The 27826-nt window shown below is 43.2% G+C and overlaps 2 protein-coding genes across 2 annotated transcripts in view; both read right to left on the minus strand.

Annotated features, from left to right (window-relative positions):
• The window catches only part of LOC310775420 (NACHT, LRR and PYD domains-containing protein 3-like), an 888839-nt gene that overhangs the window by 127156 nt on the left and 733857 nt on the right, over positions 1-27826 (minus strand). The gene's annotated exons all lie outside the window — the stretch shown is intronic.
• Positions 1-27826, minus strand: part of LOC310775424 (NLR family CARD domain-containing protein 3-like) — a 64998-nt gene that overhangs the window by 27728 nt on the left and 9444 nt on the right. Inside the window, exons 3-6 of the mRNA XM_083635574.1 lie at positions 4649-4880; positions 2528-3822; positions 1290-1732; positions 1023-1196 (exon numbers count right to left, since the gene is read on the minus strand). Coding sequence (XP_083491700.1) covers positions 1023-1196; positions 1290-1732; positions 2528-3822; positions 4649-4880 — 2144 coding nt within the window. The remainder of the gene's footprint in view (positions 1-1022; positions 1197-1289; positions 1733-2527; positions 3823-4648; positions 4881-27826) is intronic.

Consider the following 27826-nt stretch of genomic DNA (forward strand, 5'->3'; position numbering starts at 1 on the left):
CCTGTCATTTTTAATGGTGTCCTGTTTTAATTGTTCTCTATTACTCAAGGGTGTGTTTATTGTATGTTGGTTGGTGGATTGTATTGTTTGTATTATTGAAATAATAATACAAAGAAAATGATTTTAGGCCAGCATATGTATATTGTGATAAAGCTGTATCACCCTATATGGAAATTTGAATCGTGATAACATTTTCATCCATATCACCCAGCACTATTATTTTGATTGTTTATGATTGATGAGTTTATACAGGTTTTCTGAGAAAGAGATCCCATCTTTCAGTGTAAACTTCTTTAAAAAATATTTACATGTTGGATTTTCTCATCAGTAGCAGTGGCTCAGAAATGAATTATGATAATGCAGAAACTGTTATTGTCCCCAATATTAAAAGTTGCCCCAAGCATCGGGTTCGTTTTTTCATTTTAGTTCTTGACTCAAGAAGAGTTCATTTGTAAAAACATATAAATGTCATTCTTAAAATGAAACAACACCTGTTTGATACTCCTTGGAGTGCACATAAAAGATGGTTTAGATGATTCATGTGATGATGCAGTGAAAATGTTTTAATTACCTCATGATTCATAATAGAAATATATTAAATATATATATATATATAAATACAAAAATATCTGATTACTATAATGAGGTGAGGGGTGCCACGCGGCCCACCTGCATACGAGAGCACGTGAAGCGGGCAAGACCTCGAGGGGGAACCAGCGAGGCACAGTAGAAATGAACGCTACCAGTTCAACTAGAAAGGAACGTGTGAAGCCTGCAATATTTATAGTGTATTAAAAAAATTATTAAAAAGTACAAATGAAGATATCTGTTTTTGCAGGTGAACTTTTCTATTTCAACAAGAGGCACTGAGGTGAGAAAAGAATGACATGTTCTCTCAGAGAAGAATGTTGGGTTTCACATCACATCAGCAGGAAAATGAGAGTTCAGGTATTTTCTCTGATATTAATGTGCATGTAAAACAGAATTTAAACGGTCTGTTGAATAGTAACAGTGATCCTGACCTGAGAGTCTCCAGTCTACAGTGTGGACTCTGCAGTCCAACACAGAGCACCTTCACTGATGCATCTTGCAAGTCGTTGTTACTCAGGTCCAGCTCTCTCAGACTAGAGGACTGAGAGCTGAGAACTGAGGCCAGAGCTTCACAGCTTCTCTCTGACAGCTGACAGCCACTCAGCCTGAAGTGTGATGAAAAAACAACATTGAAAATGTTTATTTCCCTCCTCACAACATACATGTATATTGAATCTATCCAGTTTGTATGCACTTACAGAGCTTTATTGGAGGCTTTGACCACTGGCAGCAGCATCAGAAGAGCCTCCTCTGAAGCCGAGTATTTCTTCAGGTCAAACTCATCCAACTCTTCTTCTGATGACAGTAAGATGAAGGCCAGAGCCGACCACTCAGTAGGGGAGAATTTGCCTGTGGAGAGACTTCCAAAATTGATGTGGTGTTGGATCTCCTTCACAAGAGACCGGTCATTCAGCTCATTCAGACAGTGGAACAGATTGATGATTCTCTCTGAAGACGGATTCTCCCTGATCTTTTCCTTGATGTACTGGACTGTATCCTGATTGGTCTGTGAGCTACTTCCTATCTGTGGCAGCAGGCCTTGTAGGAGAGTCTGATTGGTCTCTAGTGAAAGACCCAGGAGGAAGCGGAGGAACAAATCAAGGTGACCATTTAGGCTCTGTGAAGCCTTGTCCACAGCACTCTGGTAGAAGATAGTATCGGGTTCATTTTCTAACGTGTGGTCGTCTAACATGGCACTCTGGTAGAAGATAGTTTCAGGTTTATTTTCTAACGTGTGCTCGTCTAACATGGCTCCTGGCTGTTCGTTTTTTTTCTTTCTTCTTTGTTTTGCTTTCTTCAAAAGGGAGAATGGCCATTTACTCATAAACCCTTTGCTGGACATTGATTCAGAATAGTCACCAGTGTGGGAGGTTGACTGATGTTCTGACTGGTTTTCTGACAGCAGATTGACAGATTTGTCTGTGGAGGTTGACTGATTTTCCGACTGGTTTTCTGACAGCAGATTGACAGATTTTTCTGTGGAGGTTGACAGATTTTCTGACTGGTTTTCTGACAGCAGATTGACAGATTTGTCTGTGGAGGTTGATTGGATTTCTGACAGCAGATTGACAGATTTTTCTGTGGAGGTTGACTGATTTTCTGACTGGTTTTCTGACAGCAGATTGACAGATTTGTCTGTGGAGGTTGACTGATTTTCTGACAGCAGATTGACAGATTTGTCTGTGGAGGATGACTGATTTTCTGACTGGTTTTCTGACAGCAGATTGACAGATTTGTCTGTGGAGGTTGATTGGTTTTCTGACAGCAGATTGACAGATTTGTCTGTGGAGGTTGACTGATTTTCTGACTGGTTTTCTGACAGCAGATTGACAGATTTGTCTGTGGAGGTTGACTGATTTTCTGACAGCAGATTGACAGATTTGTCTGTGGAGGATGACTGATTTTCTGACTGGTTTTCTGACAGCAGATTGACAGATTTGTGTGTGGAGGTTGATTGTGGTTCTGACAGCAGATTGACACCAGAGTCGATGAATGAGATGATGACATGAACAGCAGCCAGAAACTCCTGAATGCTCAGATGGACAAAGCAGAATACTTTGTCCTGGTACAGCCCACACTCCTCTTTAAAGATCTGTGTGAACACTCCTGAGTACACGGAAGCTGCTCTGATATCAATACCACACTCTTTCAGGTCAGCTTCATAGAAGATCAGGTTGCCTTTCTCCAGCTGCTCAAAAGCCAGTTTTCCCAGAGAAAGAATCATGTGTGGATCTGTCTCAGCTCTCTCATGATACTTGATGTTCAGTTTGCACTGAACCACCAGGAAGTGGATGTACATCTCAGTCAGGGTCTTGGGCAGTTCTCCTATCTCACTGGTTCTCAACACATATTCCATAACATTAGCAGTGATCCAGCAGAAGAGTGGAATGTGGCACATGATGAGGAGGCTTCGTGAAGCCTTGATGTGGGAGATGATTCTCATGGCCTGCTGCTCATCTCTGAATCTCTTCCTGAAGTACTCCTCTTTCTGTGGGTCAGTGAAGCCTCTCACCTCTGTCACCACGTCAACACACTCAGGAGGGATCTGATTGGCTGCTGCAGGTCGTGTGGTCACCCAGAGGCGAGCAGCGGGAAGCAGTTTCCCCTTGATGAGGTTTGTCAGCAACACGTCCACTGAGGTCGACTCTGTGACATCGGTCACGATCTCGTTGTTCTGGAAGTCTAGAGGAAGTCGACACTCATCCAGACCGTCAAAGATGAGCACAACCTGGAACTTGTCAAACCTACAGATTCCTGCTTCTTTGGTCTCAGGAAAAAAGTGATGAAGAAGTTCCACCAAGCAGAACCTTTTCCCTTTCAGCAGATTCAGCTCTCGGAAAGTGAATGGAAATATGAACTCTATATCCTGGTTAGCTTTGTCTTCAGCCCAGTCCAGAGTAAACTTTTGTGTTAAGACGGTTTTCCCAATGCCAGCCACTCCCTTTGTCATCAATGTTCTGGTTGGTTTGTCTCTTCCAGGTAAGGGTTTAAAGATGTCGTCACATTTGATTGTTGTTTCTGGTCTGGCTGATTTCCTGGATGCTGCTTCAATCTGTCTGACCTCATGTTCATCATTGACCTCTCCACTCCCTCCCTCTGTGAGGTAATGCTCTGTGTACATCTCATCCAGAAGTGTTGGGTTTCCTGCTTTAGCAATCCCCTCAAACAAACACTGAAACTTCTCCTTCAGACTGGATTTGTGTTGTTGTTGTGGATGTTGATGTTGAGTTTCTGAAAGAACAAATGAACAATGAGCAGATGTTTCAGTAAACATGAGAAATGTGAACATTTGCTGGTAAATGTGTATCTCCACTCCATGACATCTCTTCAGCTCATCACTGGTGAGTGGACAAATAGGTCCTGACTGTGTGCAGCTCATTGTGAAAGACAACTGGTGTGCTGCTGTTTTTGTTTGCCAGTGTGCACCACTGTGTTCAGCATATTCCAATGACATTAACAAATTAATAATTTTACCAGATTATCCAGAGGGATTTCGCTCATTTACTTTTCTATCTTGTAATGAATAGATCTTGTTTGGCAAATGTTTATGTTTTCAGCAGTTTGGACATGGTCATGGCTTTTTTTAATTTAAAACTATATCCACTATATGCCGTAAAGTTCCAACATGAAGGTGGCTACTCAGTTTGTTGATCTGGAATGTTCTTGTTGGAATGGATTATTTGGCTTATTCCAAACAAATAATGACTCAAATGCATTCAGAATAATAAAACAGGCCTTTACAAGTCAAATGAGATAAAAATAAGCCAAACTCAAATTCAATGTTCTCTCTAATAAATAGTTTCTTGTTTTGTTTGTTACGGTTGAGAACTGTGGCTCGACGGCATCTTCCAGCTATGGCTGGCACATCTGATTCAAATGAATTAGACGGGGAGCCCCAAATGATTTGCTCCTATATTCTTTTGCCAATCTTTCACCTATAGGTGGCATCATTGTCTTGAAAACAAAAACAAAACAGGTTCTAACAGACATGATTCACCCATTTCCCACCATCTCCCCTCTCTCTCTCCATGATGTTAAAGCTGTTAAAGACTCTTACTCCTCTGCAGCTCCTCAGCCAGCTCCTCCTGCTTCATTCTCCTCAGGAAGAGCAGTGTGATGTTCAGAAAAGCCTCTCTGCTGCTGCTCCTCCTCTGCTGTTCCTCCTCATCGTCCACCTCCTCCTCATCCTCCCTCTGACTCTCTGAGCATTCTGCCTCATCTGGACTCAGAACCCTCTGGAACCTTCTCAGCTCCTTCTTCACAAAGGTGACAATGGTCTCCTCAAGCAGCTGGAACAGAAAAATATATTAACTAGAAGAGTGCACTCAGTAGAGTGCAGATCTTGATCACATTATCATCAATTGATTGAACAATGACTGAACTCTTATCTTGATGTAATTCTTATCGGTGGTCAGAATGCATGGTGCAAGTGAGAGCACTGTCATCATACAATAAAATAAAAGAGCTACTGAGGGTGAAAGATGATGTATTGTTTACTTTTGGTTATTCGTATAATGCTTTAACAGTTTAAATATTTGGTATAAATATGATGCTGCTGTAACAGTCTGTATATATTTGATGATCAATATTTGATGCATAAAGCTGTAACAGTCTGTATATATTTGATGATCTATATTTCATGTATAAAGCTGTAACAGTCTGTATATAATTGATGATCTATATTTGATCCATAAAGCTGTAAGAGTCTGTATATATTTGATGATCTATATTTGATGTAAAAAGCTGTAACAGTCTGTATATAATTGATGATCTATATTTGATGTATAAGCTGTAACAGTCTGTATATATTTGATGATCTATATTTGAAGTATAAAGCTGTAACAGTCTGTATATATTTGATTATCTATATTTGATGTATAAAGCTGTAACAGTCTGTATATATTTGATGATCTATATTTGATGTATAAAGTTGTAACAGTCTGTATATAATTGATGATCTATATTTGATGTATAAAGCTGCAACAGTCTGTATATATTTGATGATCTATATTTGATGTATAAAGCTGTAACAGTCTGCACATATTTGATGATCTATATTTGATGTATAAAGCTGTAACAGTTTGATGATCTATATTTGATGTATAAAGCTGTAACAGTCTGTATATAATTGATGATCTATATTTGATGTATAAAGCTGTAACAGTCTGTATATATTTGATGATCTATATTTGATGTATAAAGCTGTAACAGTCTGTATATATTTGATGATCTATATTTGATGTATAAAGCTGTAACATCCCTCTCTTCTGTTCTTGTCCTCCTTGACCTGTCTGCTGCCTTCGATACAGTCAACCACCAAATCCTTCTTTCCACTCTGTCTGACCTCGGCATTTCAGGTTCTGCACTCTCCTGGTTTGCTTCCTACCTCTCGAACCGCTCATACCAGGTCTCATGGAGAGGGTCCCTCTCCAGATCCTGTCCTCTTACCACCGGTGTCTCCCAGGGCTCAGTCCTGGGCCCTTTACTTTTCCTTCTCTATATCAGATCTCTTGCCTATGTGATCTCTTCTCATGGCTTTTCTTATCACTGCTATGCTGATGACACCCAGCTTTTCCTTTCCTTCCCCCCCTCTGACACTCAAATCGAGGCTCGCATCTCTGCATGCCTCAAAGACATTGGCGACTGGATGTCTGCCCACCACCTCAAGCTCAACCTTGGTAAGACAGAGCTACTCTTCCTCCCAGGAAAAGACTGCCCTCTCGCAGATCTCTCCATCTCCATTGACAACACCACTGTACTTCCCTCCCAAACAGCTAAGAACCTTGGGGTGATCCTTGACAACCAGCTGTCTTGCTCTGCCAACATAGCTGCTACAGCACGCTCCTGTAGGTTCTCTCTCTACAACATCCGCAAAATCCGTCCCTTTCTCACAAGAGAAGCGACTCAACTCCTGGTCCAGTCTCTTGTCTCCTCCCGCCTGGACTACTGCAACGTGCTCCTGGCCGGCCTACCTGCCACCGACATCCGACCGCTTCAGCTTATTCAGAACGCTGCAGCCCGTCTGGTATTCAACCAACCCAAATTCTCTCACGTCACTCCCCTCTTCCAGGAGCTCCACTGGCTTCCCATCTCGGCTCGCATCAAATTCAAGACACTGGTACTGGCCTACAGGGCAGTACACCAGTCAGCTCCCCTGTACCTGCAATCCATGGTCAGGTTCCAAACCTCTCAGCGCTCCCTTCACTCCTCCACCAGTGCAGGTCGCCTCGCCCCTCCTTCGCTACGGGGGCTCAAAAGTCGCTCATCCCGATCTCGACTCTTCTCGTCCCTGGCACCTCAATGGTGGAACGAACTTCCACCTTCGGTCAGGACGGCTGAATCACTGCCGATCTTTCGGAAAAGACTAAAGACACACCTTTTCAGGCTCCATCTGGGCCCTTCTTGATCTAACTTCGTTCTCTCTCTTTCCCATCTGGGCCCTTCTTGATCTAACTTCGTTCTCTCTCTTTCCTTATAAAAAAAAAAAAAACTAACCTTGTACCACTAACCTAAACTTGTACCACTGTTCCTTCAGAAGTTGTAGTTGTCATAGACTGTGCTCCATAGTTGATTGCTCTATTGCTGACAAAAAATGTGTTATTGTAAGTCGCTTTGGATAAAAGCGTCTGCCAAATGACGTAATGTAATGTAATGTAATGTAATGTAACAGTCTGTATATATTTGATGATCTATATTTGATGTATAAAGCTGTAACAGTCTGTATATATTTGATGATCGATATTTGATGTATAAAGCTGTAACAGTCTGTATATATTTGATGATCTATATTTGATGTATAAAGCTGTAACAGCCTGTATATAATTGATGATCTATATTTGATGTATAAAGCTGTAACAGTCTGTATATATTTGATGATCTATATTTGATGTATAAAGCTGTAACAGTCTGTATATATTTGATGATCTATATTTGATGTATAAAGTTGTAACAGTCTGTATATAATTGATGATCTATATTTGATGTATAAAGCTGCAACAGTCTGTATATATTTGATGATCTATATTTGATGTATAAAGCTGTAACAGTCTGCACATATTTGATGATCTATATTTGATGTATAAAGCTGTAACAGCCTGTATATAATTGATGATCTATATTTTATGTATAAAGCTGTAACAGTTTGATGATCTATATTTGATGTATAAAGCTGTAACAGTCTGTATATAATTGATGATCTGTATGAAGCTGTAACAGTCTGTATATAATTGATGATCTATATTTGATGTATAAAGCTGTAAAAGTCTGTATATAATTGATGATCTATATTTGATGTATAAAGCTGTAACAGTCTGTATATATTTGATGATCTATATTTGATGTATAAAGCTGTAACAGTCTGTATATATTTGATGATCTATATTTGATGTATAAAGTTGTAACAGTCTGTATATAATTGATGATCTATATTTGATGTATAAAGCTGCAACAGTCTGTATATATTTGATGATCTATATTTGATGTATAAAGCTGTAACAGTCTGCACATATTTGATGATCTTTATTTGATGTATAAAGCTGTAACAGCCTGTATATAATTGATGATCTATATTTTATGTATAAAGCTGTAACAGTTTGATGATCTATATTTGATGTATAAAGCTGTAACAGTCTGTATATAATTGATTATCTATATTTGATGTATAAAGCTGTAACAGTCTGTATATATTTGATGATCTATATTTGATGTATAAAGCTATAACAGTCTGTATATATTTGATGATCTATATTTGATGTATAAAGCTGTAACAGTCTGTATATATTTGATGATCTATATTTGATGTAAGCTGTAACAGTCTGTATATATTTGATGATCTATATTTGATGTATAAAGCTGTAACAGTCTGTATATATTTGATGATCTATATTTGATGTATAGAGCTGTAACAGTCTGTATATATTTGATGATCTATACTTGATGTATGAAGCTGTAACAGTCTGTATATATTTGATGATCTATACTTGATGTATAAAGCTCTAACAGTCTGTATACATTTGATGATATATACTTGATGTATAAGGGCCTGTGTCCACCTAGCGTCTTTTCCTCAGGTCCAGCATCTTTTTTCAGTTGTTTCCAATGGGGGGAGAGCGTATGCCGGCGCACACGGACGTGTAGAGAAAGTGCGCTGCACCCAGCGTATATTTTCAGAGCGCTCCGCCATTTTTGTGCGCCGGCTCCCAGCGCTTCCAGCTGAGAATAATTTAACTTTTCAGAAAGACGCTGGTGTCAGGTGCTCTTTTTCTGGCAAATAATCATATGGAGAAACTATCGCAACAGAGACAGAAAGGCTCAATTGTGGGAGCAGATTGGCTAAACACTTAATATTTCTGGTGAGTGTTGTGCTTACTGCTTTTAATAATGTAGCCTACCTGTGTTGTTAGCTTGCTAGCTGTCAGCTATCAAGCTACTACCGCACTGAACTAAGGTTAGTTTCAGAGTGCTTCCTTGTATATTGTGCGCTGGGATCAGCGCTCCCCAGCGCACTCCCAGCGTTTAACGTCGCTAGGTGGACACAGGCCCTAAAGCTGTAACAGTCTATATTTTATGATCTATATTTGAGGTTATGAGGGGAGAGCAAGGTAATGCTTGCATGATGTGCTGTGTGTGTGTGTGTGTGTGTGTGTGTGTGTGTGTGTGTGTGTGTGTGTGTGGGTGAGTGAGTGAGTGAGTGTGAGAGAGAGAGAGAGAGAGAGAGAGAGAGAGAGTGTGTGTGTGTGTGTGTGTGTGTGTGTGTGTGTGTGTGTGTGTGTGTGTGCACAAGTATTTATCTACATGTACTTATATAATGGATGGTAATGTCTTGATCTCCTGAAAGAACTGAAAGCTACAATCTCCAAGTACAGAGAAACCACTCACATGACCAAGATTAAGAAATTCAGAAGGGATACGATGGACTACAAGGACGACAAAGTCTACCCATGGAGAACCTGTGATAGCAAATTATTGATCGAGTGTTTATTGATTGATTGATTATGAACTATGTCCTTCTAAGATGTATTTTGTGAATTATGTTCTTCATCATTGCAGAAGATTGCTGTACAGGGAGAACATGTAAGTGTCTGTGGGAATAGAGTGGATTGTTATGTCTTGTGAACATCAGATTAACTATTGACGTCATGGAAATATACTGAGTTGGAGAGAGGTTGAATGAATGGAAAAGTACTGCCCTCCAGGGTGGGGGGCGGGTATCATAGTTTCAGTATATGATGTCTTGTAAACAATGATTCGGGGCTCTTTCATGACAACGTGGTCGGGAAGAGACCTCTGTGCACAGATGTTATTGTGGAATAAAACCTCCTAAGAACACTAAAAATGGATATCTCATTATTGATGAATCAGCAGGGCATTGCAGCAATTTTTCCATCACACTTGGGGGCTCGTCCATGGGATCTCACGTGTGGGATGCGGACCTCTGGCATGTCGACTGGTGATAACCTCCTGCCAGAGTTGGACCTGAAACCTCGCTTAATTCTAAGAGAGCAGGGGTCGACATGCGGAGGGACGTAGCCCAGCGCTGTGATCTACGGAACCTGGTGAGGCAAATACACACTGAATGCAATGTTGATTGATCAATTTTATGTCAAATTGAGTAGCTGTCAAATTTAGAATAATGTTATACAATTGGTTTTAAAACATAGACAATTGTAACTACTGCTAAAAGCTACAGGTCTGGGGGATTGTGTAGTGGAAAACGGATGTAACTTCTGCCTGGGCAATCTTTTGCCTTTGAGGGGAGTGCGATGGTATCCTGGGGATGCTCGCGTGAGATAATATTAGATAAAACTCACTATTGCCGTACGGATACTCACTGCCTAGAGGGTGAGGCGTTGCGTTAGGAGGGAGCGCACGCGTAAGGGGACCTTACTAGAGCCGTCTCGTTTTGGGCAAGGTTTAGAGAAAAAAACCGGCCTGTTTGATCGACGGACAAACAGTAAGACGCGGGTTGAAAGGTATTACTTAGCGTCAAAAACTGCAGTATAAAGTGGGGAAAAAAAACACATACCCAGACCTGAGTTTTGCAAAAGGAGGTATAAATTATATGTAGTTATAATAGAAGGGATACAATTACAAATTCAAAGCATTGGGAAAATTCTTACCATTCATTTACAAAAAAAAGAAAAAAGAAAAGTTGTTTTCAAAAGGTCTCTTTCCTTTGAAAAAAAAAGAAAAAAAAAGAAAAAAAAGGGGAGAGTGTGGGTGAAACAGAGAGGGTGAAACAGGAAAAAAAAACAATGAGCAGTGAGGCTCATTAGAGGAAGAAAAATCACAAATTAAACTTTTTATTTTGGGGCTTAAACGTTCATATGTGTGTAGATAGGCCGGCCGGCAGGGGACAAGCGGGGCTGTTTATTTTGTTATGTGGATCCACAGTGGGTTTTATTTTAACCCATTCCTGCCCACAAAAGAGGGATTGGTTGTTGTTTTGTTTTTTATTGGTAATACCACAAGGGGGTATTGGTTTTGATTTCGCACAGACAAGGGGGTACAGTTGTTTAGAGAAAGCTCATAATGAGCTATGGGTTTGTATTTGCAGGGGTCTAAATACACACCAGGAAAGCACAATTATCTCAAGCGGACCTACACGCCACATTTAGAGGGAATATAGACTGTATAAAAGTTATGGTCTAAGTGGTTTTGAATAAAACCACAGAGAACAACAACAACACATTTATTATGACGGGGAACAGAAAGGACAGTATTCTCCTATATTGCTGTCAAAGCCAGAAGCAATACATACATACATACACTTTTATTTATCATGTGAGGACAGATAATTTTCGCTAGTGTCTCTTAATGTGTCTTAAAGGTCCCATTCCGTGCAAAAGCTGTTTTTACTTGTAAATGCATATATACTGCTGTCAGCCCTCCCTGTAATGAGTTGTCACAAGCTCAGAACTGCCACAGTTGGATTTGTCCTTATCCAGCTTCCCCCTGCAGTCTCCTCCAAGCCACACCCCCAAACGCTTCGTTTGCCCAGAGGGGGATTTGGGACGTCACAAGCTTCCTCACGCATACTGCGCGGGTCTCTCTCACACAAGCTACCTGCACCATTTTGTCTATAGCCACAAAATTAACACTTCTAGCTGGAGCGACGCCAACTGTACGTGATCCAGCAACTGCAGAGGTGCATTCGGTAAGTCTAGGCATTTTGAGATGTCCTCTTTAGCGTAGTAACCGTTAAGTTAATGATAACTCGCAACCTAGCGTGCTGGTCCACAGACGCTAATCTGATTCCTCCCTCAGCGGCCAATGGGAACTGTTAGTTCTGAATATATTATAGAAACAGACCGTTCTTGGGAAGCGACGAGATGAGGAAGTGAGAACTCCGTCACAACAAACGGGGTTGCTATATTTTCGACAAATTAATCCAGAATCATGTTTTATGGACCAGAGACACACGTTTTTAAGAGGTTACAGCTGCACGAATTGGGACCTTTAAAGGTCTCAACCTGGAATTGGCCACGCCTCACCACCACCAGCAGCAGACTGAGATTCAGCGCCAGGCTCAAGTGCACTGCAGACCACCAGCAGTCCAGGCTCAAGCGCAGACCATCAGCACTCCAGGCTTCAGCCAGGGAACCAACGGCAGCAACATCTGTACCGCAGCCACCACTACAGCCCTGAACACCGCAGCTAGCGGCCAGCAATGGGAGAGAGTAAAATCTCTCCCTTCCGTGTAAGTGTTTGAAAACACCGGTGTGACGGGCCACAGAAATGCATCATGAGTGGTTTGCTTGCTGTAAAAGAATTTATAACTGCCGTTGAGTTTCCGATCCATAGGCTTGGCCCGAGGTTGACGCCAGCAGGACAACATCTGCCCTTGGCATATGAACAATGCGCTGTGTGTTTACCGACCTGGACAGTTTAACAGCAGAGAGGACTCAAGGGACGTGAATCCAGACGGAACGGAGAAGGTGTGAGGCGCTGGTCAATGACGGGGAGAGACTGACACGGCCGGAGACGCAAGCCAGTTGAGGGTGGAGGAATCACAGCAGAACTTTCTCCAAAGACACCAATGATGAACAGATAAGTGATGACACACATGAAAATTTGTATGCTACAGCTGTTCGACAAACCATTGTTTTAGCAAGAGAATCGCACTGCACACATTATGTACATGCAATGCACACAGAGTAAAAGTACTTTTTTGCATTATTACAGTACTGTGAGATAGAAGTTATGTCTTTTTTTTAGGAAAAGTGATTACTTAGCCTGGAAAACTCTTATTGCCAAGCGAAAAGGTAATGTTTTGTGAACAGACACTGAGATCCCCCCCCCCCCCCCCTCGGCCTGAAGCCTTGAAACAGTGCAGCGTGTTCCAGATAACCACAATGCCCAGCGCACACACATTTTCCCAAGAGGACTGTGAGAAGGCCTCAGATAGTATTGGTCTCTGTAGAATGGCTCTTCATCACACTGCTAAATTAATTGACACGTGTTAATTAATTTAACTACGTGGACTACTAGGGACTACTGATTGCGCATGCGCGTGTTTGTGGCAACCGCAAAAAAAGCTCCGTCTCGCTCTGCTTTGTTTCAGCCTTTTTATTTGGTTTAAAGCAACAATTTTACGTTTCGCTTCTAATTATCCTGTTGTATCATACCTGATACTCAGATCGGGCGTGTTGTCTTAGCGATTGCATATTTGGATTTTATTCTTTTCTGACTCCCGCCAACTCTGGACTACGTTAGCTCAAAAGCTACTTTGGCTTGTTTTTAGCCAGCCTAAGCTAACTGATCCTACGGAAGCTCCCGGGCAGGATCCCGTAGTCTACTAGCTAGAGCAAGGAAATCTCTGATCTCCCAGAGCCTTGAACACTCTAACATACTGTAAAGTGCCTGCCTTGGGCGGTGGCGGGGCTTGTCTTTAGCCCAGGTCTACTGCCCGAGGTAGTGCAACGGACTCATCGCCATACCGGAGTCTGAGCTAAGCAAACCGGACCAAGCTATCAAGAGCTAGCTCACATCAACTCGCTGGCCCGGGACTGGACTACCGGTCCCATCTACCTGACCGGGGACCACCTCGGCTACTGCTACGACTCCAAACCTCAACAGCGGGCCCATTTCTGGGCCCGTCCCGGTATGTTTTAATCCTGTGAAGTTCGCCATTTGTATACAAATACCATTGCCATACCTGATCATCGCAGTGGGCTCTTAACTGAGCCCTCGCGAGTAAGTCCCGCAGCCGCTGAGCCTAGCAGCTAACAGCTGTTAGCGCCCTGCTAGCCTTGCCATCAACAGCAACAACATTTCCCACTGCCCATAGTTCTGTGTACTGGCAGCTTTTCTTCTCTATCCACAGCATGCCTCCACTTACCCCAGTTGAGTTGTCCAGTGTGAGGTCTGAAATCCAATCAATCGAATCCCTCCTCTGATGTCCTCCAGCGGCAAAACCAACTCTCCTCCCGCTTGGCTGGTCTGCAAGGGGACGCTACCCATAACCCTGGAAGTCCTACTCCTGGTCCATCTTGGGCAGATGTGGTGAGGAGCGGGAGACGGGTCTCTCTCCCATTGTTTTCTCCCAGCGGTGACGAGGAGTTTTTCCCGTTATCAAACGCTTTTGCTCCACTTGCAGAGCTAGCCGTGACACCTGTTAGTGCTAATGTGGTAGCGGCTAGTGCTACAGTCGTAGCGGCTAGTGCTACCAGCTTGCTGTTTTCCCCGAAACAGCCTGCCCCGTCTCTGGCCCACTCCAAGGCGAAGAGGAAGCGGCGTATCCACCCAGAGTCACCTCCAATAGCACAGACAAAACGCTCTCGACTTACGTCCCCGCCATCTCCCCCAAACCCCAACTCCGTGTGCTTCTCCGTGAGCCCGCAGCCCGTGGCCCACCTGTCCGTCACACCCCTGGACTCTGCTGTGGCCAGCGGTGACGTCACTAGCAGTGCATCTCCGCTCCCAGCTGAAACCAATGACATGAATCAGTTGCAACCGCTTCTCCATCCTAAACTCAGCGTTTTTAGAGGGGGCTGTAAGAACAGCCAGCCAGAAATCCTGATCCTTGGAGACTCGATCATTAGATCTGTTGAACTTCCATGTGCCATCACTTACTGCCTTCCTGGTGGTAAAATTGATGATATTACTGAACTCACCCCAGTCCTATGTGATCTCCATCCCTCAGTTCACACACTCATTATCCACGTCGGTACAAATGACACCAGAAATAAACAATCAGTTATATTCCGCACAAAGCTTGAATCTCTTGCCATTACAATCCAAAGTCTTGGCAAAACCTGCGTCTTTTCCGGCCCCATTCCTACACTCTCACTAAATTCTGAACGTTTTAGCCGTCTCTTTGGTCTCCATGAATGGGTTAAAACGTTCTGCACTGCGACTGGGTGTGGCTTTATCAGTCACTTTGATCACTTCTGGTCCAGACCAGAACTTTTTAAACCAGATGGCCTGCACCCAAATATTAAGGGTGTAAAAACACTCACAAAAAATCTCATCCAACACATTGCTTTCAACTCTGACTGACACATATCTCAGCATGACCCCACTATAGAAACTGCTCCCACCTACTGTTACGAGGATCCCTCCCAGGGTCCTGCTGATTTCTCCTCAAGTGAAAACTCCTGTAACAATGAAACAATAAATGGTGGAGAGGGTTTCTCCACCATTCCAGTTATGATAAATAACAGGCCACCCTGCAAACAATCGTGTGCTAAACCCACTTGTTTTTCTACATTAGAAAATCTTGTGCAAATTCGAAAAAGTAAGCCTGATCTCACCTCCTCCTCAGACATTTTTAAGTTTGCATTATTGAACATTAGATCACTTTCTAGCAAATGTTTTTATATCAATGATCTCATCTCTGATTTTGGTCTACAGTTTTTATTTCTTACTGAATGCTGGCTCTCGTCCACAGCCTCAGCGACGCTTATAGAGGCGTGCCCCCCTGGCTATAGCTTTTTATTCTCTGCTAGGGAGGAAAAGAGAGGTGGTGGAATAGCTGCCATTTTCTCAAACGATTTTACCTGCACCAAATGCTCTTTTGGCGATTTCTTAACTTTTGAATATTTGTCCATGGTTATTAAAGCTCAACAGCACATCCTGGCATTAACCATTTATAGACCCCCAAAGCACATTCCAAATTTTTTACCCGAGCTTTCTGAATTATTAGCAATGGCTCTTCTCAAATACGACAGAGTGATTCTACTTGGTGATTTTAACCTACATGTCAATGACTGCTCAGATTCCCGAGCAATGGAATTTATGGACCTTGTTTCTAGCCTAGATTTTACCCAACATGTTAAAAATGCTACTCACAATTGTGGAAATACACTGGACCTAATTTTTACAAAGGGCATTGGTGCTGATGTGTCATCTGTTGTAGAGGTCCCAGTTTCAGATCACTCCTGTGTCTTTTTCAGTGTTTCCTCCTTTCTTCCAATGAAGTGTTCAGAGTCTGACACATATACTTACCGTCGTATTGACAGCATTGCTAAGACCACAATGACTGAGTGTTTACCTGGCATGCTTGATTCCTGTACTGTATTTCCCACCGACCTTGATAACCTCATTGATAATGTAAATAGTGCTCTACAGAACTCACTTGACTCTGTCGCCCCTCTTATAACCAGGAAACAAACCCGGATAAAATCAACGCCATGGTTTTCCGATGACATCCGTGCACTCAAACAGAGGTGTAGGAAACTCGAGTGCAGGTGGCGTATAACGAAGCAGGCGAGCTCTCGCTCTGCCTGGTCCGAAAGTTTTAAGAAATATAAACATGCACTTTCAGCTGCTAGGACATCACATTTCTCCCAATTGATCACTGTAAATAAAAACAATCCACGTTTTCTATTTGACACTGTTGCCAAACTTACACAGAATACCCCTGTCAACAGCTCCTCTTTCAAGGCTGACGATTTCCTCATTTTCTTTACAAATAAGATTGGTTCAATTAGAAGTAAAATTTCCAGCTTACACTCAAACTCTTTTCTCACTTCAGACACCGTGTCCGGAACCACCTGCACTCTTTCCCAGTTTGAAATAGTTTCCCCTGAGGCCTTTACCAGCTTGGTAAATGCTTCAAAACCCACAACTTGTATGTTAGACCCTATTCCATCTACGCTTTTTAAGGAACTTTTTCCTGTTTTAAAGGGTCCTATTCTTAATATTATGAATAGGTCACTTTCTTCGGGCTCTGTCCCACTAGCTTTCAAAACTGCCATTGTTAAACCGTTACTTAAAAAACCCAACAGCGACCCACAAATTTTGGACAATTACAGACCTATTTCCAACCTTCCTTTTATGTCAAAACTACTCGAAAGAGCTGTTGCTGAACAGCTCACAGCCTACCTGTCCAATAACAACCTTTTCGAGAAATTTCAATCTGGTTTTCGATCTCGTCATTCTACCGAAACGGCCCTGACCAGAGTAGTAAATGATCTACTAATCACTGTTGACTGCAACATGACATCCCTGCTGCTGCTTCTTGACTTAAGCGCAGCATTTGACACTGTTGACCATAGCATACTCTTAGACCGCCTCGAGAAGCACATTGGTATTAAGGGGACAGTGCTCTCATGGTTTCACTCGTATCTATCAAATAGAACTCAACGTGTCAGGTACAACAACTCTCTGTCTGACTTTTCTCATGTTTTGTCTGGTGTACCCCAGGGATCGGTCCTTGGCCCTATTCTCTTTTTCATCTATATGCTTCCCCTTGGTGCGATTATTCAAAAATATGGTGTAAATTTCCACTGCTACGCCGACGATAGTCAGCTATATGTACCAGTAAAACCGAATGATCTCTCCCACCTTCTAAATTTAGAGGCATGCCTGTCCGATATAAAAAACTGGATGTGTTCAAACTTTCTGCTGTTAAATGATGCTAAAACAGAGCTATTAGTCATTAGACCCACTAAGCACAAGGACCTAAATGTAGTTGTTAATATAAATGGATGTATTGTCCGCGAAAGCTCCACTGTGAAAAACCTTGGAGTGATCTTTGATTCTCACTTATCATTTCAGCCTCATATTGCAGCTATTACTAAAACATCTTTTTTTCATCTTCGTAATATATCAAAAATCCGTTCCTTTCTAAGTCTCTCAGATGCTGAAACCCTGATACACGCCTTTGTTTCATCGAGATTGGACTATTGTAATGTCCTATTTTCTGGCTTGCCACTTTACAGCACTAAAAGGCTGCAACTTATACAGAATGCAGCTGCCAGAATTCTAACCAAAACTCGGAAGTTTGATCATATAACTCCGGTCCTAATCCGTCTCCATTGGCTCCCCATTCAGACCAGATCGGATTTTAAGGTACTTTTATTAGCGTATAAAGCTGTTCACGGGCTTGCACCCCCATACCTAGCTGAGCTAATCATCCCATATGCCCCCACGCGCCCCCTCCGCTCACAGGATGGTAACTATCTTACTGTCCCGAAAATTAATACAAAATCGGCAGGAGGTAGAGCTTTTTTCTATCGTGCTCCATATCTCTGGAACCAGCTCCCCCGATCAATTAGGGAGGCTGGCTCCATAAATATCTTCAAAGCCAAACTCAAGACTTATATGTTCTCACAAGTTTATGATATTGTTTGCTAATGTATTGTATTTGACTATTTACTTCTCTTGATGTGACTTTTATTATCATGTATAGGTCACTGTACTATCATGTTTTCTTCCATTGTTGTTGTTTTCCTGAACTGTAAAGTGTTTCGAGACCATCTCGAATGGTGATTTTACACTTTAAATAAATTGAATTGAATTGAATTGAATTAACACATCTGTCAAAGGGGGTATGCAGCTGGTCTTCAAATGACTGGCATCTTTTTATTTTTGTTTTTGTTTTTGTTTGTTTTTAAATTTTGTGTTGTTGTGAATGTGTTTGTGTGCCTGTGTGACTGAGGCAATCAGATTGGGACATCAGATTGGGACATCAGATTGGGACAGCAGATTGGGACAGCAGATTGGGACATCAGATGATCAGATCGAACCTGCCCGCATCCGCCACCAGCGCAATTAGCTTTGTCTTTACATACACACACACACACATACGTGAGCTTGAAGACAAATGGTACACACCCTATAAAACACCGGAAGATGATTAACGGAAGACAGACAGCGTGGTGCACTCAGGCGAGTGCATCCTTCATGACGGTTTCCCCATGGCGAGTAGGCCACTGGAGTCATATTTAACTCATTGAGTGCCATGGACGTCTTTCGACGTCCAATTAAATAGTGACGTAGAGTGCCAAGGACGTCTTTCGACGTCCAATGCGTTTTTTGACGGTGGGACGTCGATCAAAGCCTTCTGCAGCTCCTGTACAAATATTGTAGCTATTGGAGGTCTATAACCTATTTTACAAACCCATTAGGTGGCGACAGTGCTCTCCAGATTAGAGACAGGTCCTGAGAAACAGGAGGAAAAAGCCGTGATCAAAGAGAAACCGATGCATGCTGCAGCCAGAGCCATATAGATTGCTCTGTCTGGAGCTGACGTTGGCTGCGAACATGAGTCAATCCGCGCACACAACTGAGCTCCTCTGCCTCTGTCTGTCTGTCTGCATAGTTTCTCCACACGATTAGCCACCAGAAAAGCAGCACCCGACGCCAAACCATTCAGCAGTCCGGTTTGGCTCTTCTCTATCGCGCTGGGAGCCGCCCGGCACACACAAACGGAGCACTCCGAAAATAGAGTGGGTGCGTGAGGCTGTGTAGTGTGGGGAGGAGTTTGCAGCTGAGGAGGCGAGGGGGGGAGAGGGGGGTGGGGCACGCAGGGCACGCAGGGCACGCAGGGCATCACACAACTACACCACGGTCACTACATCAGAAAATATTATCTTCAGACTCAGTGAATGTGCTTGAAATGCTGCATTTCACAAAAGGCGGAATATCTCAGCTAATAATTTGAAAAGGCTGTATTTGCTGAAAACGACCTATCTTCTCCGGCTCATAACTAAAGAACGGAAAATGGTATCAATAAACTTTTTTTTGCTGATGATACAATAGAGCCAGTTCGTTCTTTGTGCGTGTTCGGTGTTTACATAGTAATATCACACAATATACTGTGGGCCTCGAGAAATCACTGAAAACGCTCTGAAAACTCTGGCACTGGGAGCGTCCGTTCTCCAAAAGTGGCTGGCACTCAATGAGTTAATGTGTATTATGTAAAAACTGTGATAATGTGTATTATAAAGTGCTTTGGAGAGTAAAGTAGGAAACAGGGGAAGTAACAGAGATGGGACAAAGACTCAAGCGGACTCAGACATGTAAAATGATTTGTGAGCTAATAGGGAGCTATTTGAGCAAGACACTGCAGTTTTTTTCAATAGTGTAAATCGATAGCTTATAAATTGAGCTATCTCAATCATTTCAAAGTGCAAATAAAATAGAATAAAATAAAATAAATAGACTAGATTGACCAGTTGCATCAAAATAGGTCGCGGGTTCATTTCCCAGCCTTTGAGCAGAGTACATACCAAAGTCGACTTGGTATGTATGTCTGCCAGATGTTTGGAAATCGTCAACAATTGCAGTGAGAAACCCGAAACAAACCATTTCCCAAAACATTTGCAGCCTGTGAGAATGTTTTCATACGAAATGTAAATAGCGGCTAGCTGATATGAGTGGACGCTGGAGGAGGGAGTGGGAGGCGGCACCCAAAACGATTTAGTGGGGGCGCCGCCTCTGACTCCAACTCCCAGAATCCATAGCACCAGCCAGCAGGATGCATTGGAAGGATTTTTCTCTTGAGGAGATAAAGCCCAAAGTGGTTTGCTCCAGGAGTTTAATCTGACCAATGTGCTCTGTAGGTTGTGTAAATTTGTGTGTATTGAGCAGGGTTGGGGGTAATTAATCAAACTGTGTGTTCTTAAACAAATATGACAAAAGTGTGGAAGTGAGTGGCTAAACTAAATGTTTAGAATAGTAGTAAGCTATTCTGGCCTACATAGGAGAACAAAGATGAATATATAAAAACATATTTCAAGCTGCATTGTGAAAGATTATAGGACTCAAGTGGAAAAAGGTTGAGATAGGACTGATGAGTGGATGAAGAGAATCCACTCGCACAGGATAACACCCTTTTGAGAAGAAGAAAAGTGGAAGGTTGAAAATGTTGCACTGATGTATACTATGCTTGGCGTTATGGTAAGTGTCTAAAATAAAAGGCCATCTCGCCTCTGACACATTTTGCTTATGCTATGAAATCCTGGGTAAATAATCATGTTTGATTTGATATTTAGCGTTCCTAAGAGTCTAATTTGAGCAAGCGATACATTGTAATACAAGTGTTAGTGAAATCTGAGTTCCAGTGGTTTTATATAGCCATAAGCCGAAATGCAGTTAAGTGAGGACTTATTAATTATAATTGTGAACACTTAGGGAAATTCTGATCTATACAGAAAGGTAAACAGCCTATCATTTGATGTTTGAGTTGATCATTTTTTTTCTAACAAGTTAAGGATGATAGTTATTTTAGTTTTCTTTGACTGTGTTTGAAATTATAGTTTCTTATCAATAATTTATTTTTAATATTGATAATAATGATGTATTTTTATCAATAGTGTGGAATTGTGATAGCAAATTATTGATCGAGTGTTTATTGATTGATTGATTATGAACTATGGCCCTTCTAAGATGTATTTTGTGAATTATGTTCTTCATCATTGCAGAAGATTGCTGTACAGGGAGAACATGTAAGTGTCTGTGGGAATAGACTGGATTGTTATGTCTTGTGAACATCAGATTAACTATTGACGTCATGGAATATTGAGTTGGAGAGAGGTTGGATGAATGGAAAAGTACTGCCCTCCAGGGTGGGGGGCGGGTATCATAGTTTCAGTATATGATGTGTTGTAAACGATGATTCGGGGCTCTTTCATGACAACGTGGTCGGGAAGAGACCTCTGTGCACAGATGTTATTGTGGAATAAAACCTCCTAAGAACACTAAAAACGGATATCTCATTATTGATGAATGAGCAGGGCATTGCAGCAATTTTTCCATCACAAACCCAGGGCCCCATTGCCACCAGATGGAGGAAACAGGTCCGGTTTTATGACCAGTTCCCCTACACCTCCGGCTCCAGTGCATCGGAATATCCAGCAGACTCTGATAGGGATTTTTTAGAAGAGGACAGCCAAGACGGCCCTCCACACCACCCACACCGCTACCACATGCGACAAAGAAGATCAGACGTGGCAGGCGGGGCTCCAGGAGGAAAACCCAGGTCCCAACAGCGACAGAGCGGCCGCAACAGGACTTAACCTTTAACCTAACTGACCAGACGCTGTCGGACTCCGAGCTTCTCATCCTGAACAAAGGTCTCTCTTATGTTACTCCGGCTAATCCTTTTCAGACTAAGGTGGAACTGTTCAAGTTCTTTCGATCCATGAAATTGAAATACTTCTATAACAAAGATAATGTTCAGGTTTATACACCACCTGACGCTCCCCCGCAACAACTTCCGTTGCATGTTAGAAGTACATTTTGTCCTCCTGCTACAAACAGCTGCATAGATACATTCTGCAAATTGGTCGAGAGAGATGTAGCCAAACTTTTTGCCACTCAACGCAGAGATCCTAAGGCAGGAGAGAGAGAGATGCTTACAGCCCTGGGTAAAATGAGGGATGTAGTCTGGAAACCTGCTGACAAGGGTGGTGGCCTGGTTCTGTTGGACAAAAAATGCTATGATGATGAAATACACTCTCAAATCTCAGATCCCTTTTATTATACCAAATTTGATGGGGATCCTACAGCAACATTTAAACATGAGATTGATTCCTTTCTACAGGACTCATTGATGGAAGGCCACATCTCTCAATTAGAGTTTAAGTTATTGACTAAAGATCATCCCACGATACCTGTTATATATGGTCTACCTAAGGTACATAAGTCCCAAGAGAAACCTCCTTGTCATCCCATTGTAGCCAGCATTGATAGTCTTCTAGAACCTCTATCACTCTATCTTGACAGATGTCTACGCCGCCTCGTAGTACAATTACCTTCCTATCTGAAGGACACAGAGGATTTCATTAATTGCCTCACTAACACAGATCTCCAAACCTCTACATCACAGGTGTATGTTATAAGCATGGGTGTAAATTTGCTGTACCCTAATGTACCTTAGACAGAGGGGTTGGAGGCCCTAAGGCATTTTTTAGAACTTAGACCTTCCCCTGATCCACCCACAGAATTTCTAGTCTCTATGGCTGATCTTGTCCTGACCAAGAACTACTTTCTCTTTGGGGAGCAGTTCTATCTACAGTCACATGGGGTCGCCATGGGCTCTAGCTTCGGCCCTGACTTTGCTAATCTGTATCTGGGGTATCTAGAACACAGGTTTATCCTACAGAACAACCCATTTTCAGAACATATCCTCATGTATAAGAGATATATAGATGATTGCTTTCTTTTATGGCAGGGCCCATTGAACACCTTGCATGAGTATGTGGCATACCTCAACAACATGGCCCCCACCATCAAATTCAGTGTTGAGTATAGCACTCAAGAGGTCTCTTTTCTAGACACAAAAGTGCGTATTAAAGACAGGCAAATCTCCACCACTCTCTACACAAAACCAACAGACAAGAACATCATTCTACATGCTACGAGCTCTCATCCCACTTCTCTAAAAAAAGGTATCCCTTTCTCTCAATTTTTGAGACTTAGATGCATCTGTACCACCATGGAGGACTTTGAACTTGAAGCTCAGAAAATGTATGTGAACTTCTGTGAGAGGGCCTACCCTACTAGCTGGCTGGATACAGCCCTAGAGAAAGTGTGTCACATGGATATCAGCCAGGCCAGGAATCGGGGCTCTAAGAAATATTCATGTGTCTGTACCACTACCTACTCTCCCTTAAGTGGAGATATGAAGCGTGTCATTAGGACACATTGGGATGGCCTTTCTGTAGATCCTGTTTGTAAAAACTGTTTTGTGACCCTCCTCTCTTCTCTCACTACAGAGCCAAGAATGTGAGAGACCACCTTGTACGGGCAGATACCACTGTCCAATCTGTTCCTGTACAGAGACGTTTGGATGGGATGACTGGCTTCATTCCTTGTCACAACTGTGCAGCATGTGAGAATTCCAAGAGGTGTCACACCTTCACTAGTCAGGTGACCTTGAAAACCTGACATCAGACAATGTCTCACATGTACATCTGCTGGAGTGATTTATCTCCTCTCATGTCCGTGCAAGTTACAGTACATAGGCAAAACAATTAGACCTATAAAGACACGTGTCATTGAGCATAAAAGTGCGATACGCAGAAATGACAACAAATCGTCCATTGCCAGACATTTTCATGAAGCCAATCATCCTGTGTCAACACTCTCATTCTGTGTGATTGAACAAACCCGGCGCGGACAACTGCTTGAGCGTGCCTCAGAAAGGACTGCCTCCCTTCAACGTTCACAGTCTGATTCAGGCAGGCTGAGGCAGCAGCACATCCGATACAGGCTACAGTATCACATAAGCAGTAGCCGGGTAGCCCAATGACCAGACCACATCCTCCACGCCACATGCAGCTCTAAAAAGCAAAAACCACAGTAAGATCTCTATTCTATAGTTTATCAGCACACTCAAAGACACGGATACAGCTCTTGTCGTGTTCCACTTTTCTCTCCAAGAGAGAAAAGCGCGCTGCGCACACAGAGAGGGAGGGAGGGTGACAGAGCACAGAAAGGCAAAACGGGCGCACTGCTCTCCATATACACTGCATCCACAAGAACATGATATCTCTGCCCAACACTTTTATCCACTCCATAACGCACATGTCCCACTCACTGTGAAGTTCCTGACGCATTCCATCTCACAAACAGTCCTCCATATGCGGGAGGACTCGGAGGTATTCCAGCTTCACGTCGTCGTCACTTTTTCCACATCTGCGTTTGAAGTAGAAGCGACTTGTTGCTGTTCAACTGACGGCTGCTTCCATTTCTTCGTGAATGTAAAGTTTGTCAAACTGCCTTGTTTTCTTTTTGACATCTTGCTGTTGTTTTAAATCTGACCTGCCCGCGTGAGTGACGTTTGATTTGCACCTGCGCCGCCACGCTTCGATGTGGTGATGATAAGAATAACATGCATGTCGGTATAGGGGCTTACAGTGAATTTGACAGTGATTGAGCACACTCTGAATCATACGATTAAAATAGCGTAATTTTACGCATTATTCACTATGAAGGTACAGAAAAAGAAATAGAAAATACATGGGGTAATATATATTAGTCAATAATTTAGAGACCCCCCAAATTTCACAAGTCATGTTTTCAGGGGGTCTACTATTTCTTTAAGGGGAGCCAAAGCCCCCCCAGCTCCCCCATAGTTCGCACCCTGGGAATATGTATAGAATACTCCTCAGTTGTTTGTACATGATATGCATTGTAATGCTGTGTATATTTGCTGTGTATATTTGCTGTATATATTTGTGTAGTGTGGGTTCTCTGCTTGCAGCTTATTTCTGGTAGGCTCAATGCCCTGATTGAATCATTGATGTGCTGCCCCAGCCATGACAGACTCCTCCCTGTGGCTTCAAACCTACTTAAGCTCATTACAAGCAGCTGATACCAGGGCTGATGATGGTCTGAGGACCGAAACGTTCTCTTTTTTGTTGTATCACCTCACTTTTGTTTTGCACTTTATGGTGAATTAAAAGCCAAGGTTTTTTTGCATCCATATGCCTCATCCTTTGGAAAGTGTGCGAGCCTTTTTCTCTCAATGTTTGGACTATCTACCTGGCCTGACGCACCTTTGGTAACCATTTAAAGCCTGAGTTAGAAAGAGCGCAAACTTCCTCTGCCACTATTGATCTCCTGAAAGAAAATACAAAATATTGGAGGGACGATCCAGAAGAAGACGGTAATGTAACATTAAGGATACCAACTGCCATAAAACACCAACGAGAAGAAGGGAAGAGATAATGTCATCATTGATGATTTAAAGAACATAACATTCAGTCCACAACCCCCTGTGTCCCTTATCACCCAGTCACATAGTCTCCATGCCAGGCAGGCGGGACCCTCACTCTCTGAGGGCGTGCAGGCTGGGGAACAGCCTCTGGCTGTGGCGGTAGGTTACCCCCCACCCGATTTGCTCCTGGTCTGGGCTGCCAGCCGAGCGCCGTCGCTGCAGACAGGGGTGGTGCAGGTGCTGTTGGAGCTGCGACTCTGTGCAGGCGGTTTGCATGCCAGCGGCTCCCGTTGTCCAGTCTGTACGTGGCCGGACCCAGCTGCTGAGTCACCTGGAGGGGTTCAGACCAGAATGACTTCAGCTTGTTCTGGTGGTGGGGATGTTTAATCCTGACCCAGTCCCCTGCAGAGAGTGTGGGGTCTGTACTCTTCGAGAGGCATCAAACCTCCTTTTCATCTGGGCCTGTGAACCTTGGACCCGGGCTCTGACTTTCTGGAGCCCTGGCCTCCCTTGTGCAGGAGCTGGCTCAGCTCTCAAACAGTCCAGTGGTTGCTTTAGCTCCCGCCCGATCATGAGCAGTGCAGGTGACACCCCCGTGGTGGAGTGCTTGGATGCCCGGATGGTCAGGAGAGTTTGGTTGAGTGCGGCACTGAAGGTTTTCCCTTCCTCCAGGCAGGCTCGGATTCCATTTTTGAGGGTTTTATTTAGTCTTTCCACCCCCCCATTACTCTCCGGGTGATACACTGCTGTCCTGATGTGTCTGATGGACCGCAGTGCCAGGAACTCTGAGAACTCTGCTGACGCAAATTGGGGCCCATTGTCCGTTGTGATGACACTGGGTAGGCCCCAGCGCCCAAACAGGTTGGTGAGGCGGTCGATGACTGTGTGTGTGGTGATGGAGCTCAGTTCGACAGCCTCCGGCCACTTCGAATGCAGGTCATGCACCACCAGGTAGCGCGCATGTGCGGGCGCCCCATGGAGCTCCCCACAGAGGTCAACCTGGATATGTTCCCATGGTGCAGACGGCCAAGGGATTGGAGTGAGGGGTGCTGTAGCCGGCTGGCCTGTCTTCCCGCTCAGAAGGCAGCAGGCGCAGTTACGCACCAGCTCCTCTATGTCAGAGTCTATATGGGGCCACCACACTGTATCTCTGCAACGTTGCTTCACCTTGACCACCCCCAGATGCCCCTCGTGCATCTGCACACAGGCATCTGCACACAGGCGATCCCATATTAACACGTTCACTGCCGTTGACGAGATATCTCGTCTTAAAAAAAAAACGGTTGACTGCCGTTGACGAGATATCTCGTCTTAAAAAAAAAAAAAAATTTGACGGTGGGACGTCGATCAACCCCTTTTACATCTCATATTAAAATATGGGAGGTATTGAATGTGTATAATCTATTTTACCGACCCACTAAGTGGCGACAGTGCTCTCCAGACGAGAGAAAGCCAAGCAAAAACAGCCGCGTGAGGAAGCCATTCTCATGAAAATAGATTGGCGAAAACGCTTTCGCTTTCGCGCAGGGAGCTGGCGGTGGGGGATTGCAAATTTGCATAATAGATTACGGGTGGAACACACTTTGAAACACGCAGCATAAATAAGACCAGAATCGCAAAAGCTTCATCAAAGCTCTCAACCGAAACCCCAAGAAACGAGCGAGCCGATCCAGACTCGCCCAAAGAGCGGCCGCCAGCAGACAGGCAGCAGCAGCAGCAGCAACTCGCTTGTGACACGCCCGCTGCAGAGCCAGGGAGGCAGGAGGAGAACACACATGGAGGGAGGAGTTTGAAGGAGAGGGGGGTTTCCTGCTGTTATGGAGGAAATTACTGTTCAAAACTATTGTTTAGATGTCTGACGTCTTACTGATGCCAAAAATGAATGGTTAAAGTGACTGTTCTATCGAATTTCACAAAAAGGCATTTTTCTCAGCTTAAATTTTCAGACGCTGAAACCATGCTGTATTCAAGTGCTAATGCCTACATAACTACTAACTCTACAAACTAACTCTTTTAGACAGAGAAAGCACACATTCTATTACGGTAGTTCTTTTGAGATATTTTGTGTTCACAAAATCTTAGCAGAAAATAATCCTCGGCTGTTGAAAGATGAGCCAGAATCCTCAAAAAAAAACCTTGGCAGAAGCTACCTACAGTAAAAAAAAAACGGCTGGCAGTGAATGTGTTAAGATGATTCATATCTAGGCTACTCCTGCATTTTGCAGCTGCAACTGTGTTGCTTTTGGCCTGTATGATGTGATTGAACTTCATATTTCCAGGATCATTATATGAAATATGGAGATATGCGACTCTGCTGACAATATATGTGACCACAAAATAGGC

The sequence above is a fragment of the Poromitra crassiceps genome, assembly GCF_964638095.1.
Source record: "Poromitra crassiceps genome assembly, chromosome: 4".
Lineage (NCBI taxonomy): Eukaryota > Metazoa > Chordata > Actinopteri > Beryciformes > Melamphaidae > Poromitra > Poromitra crassiceps.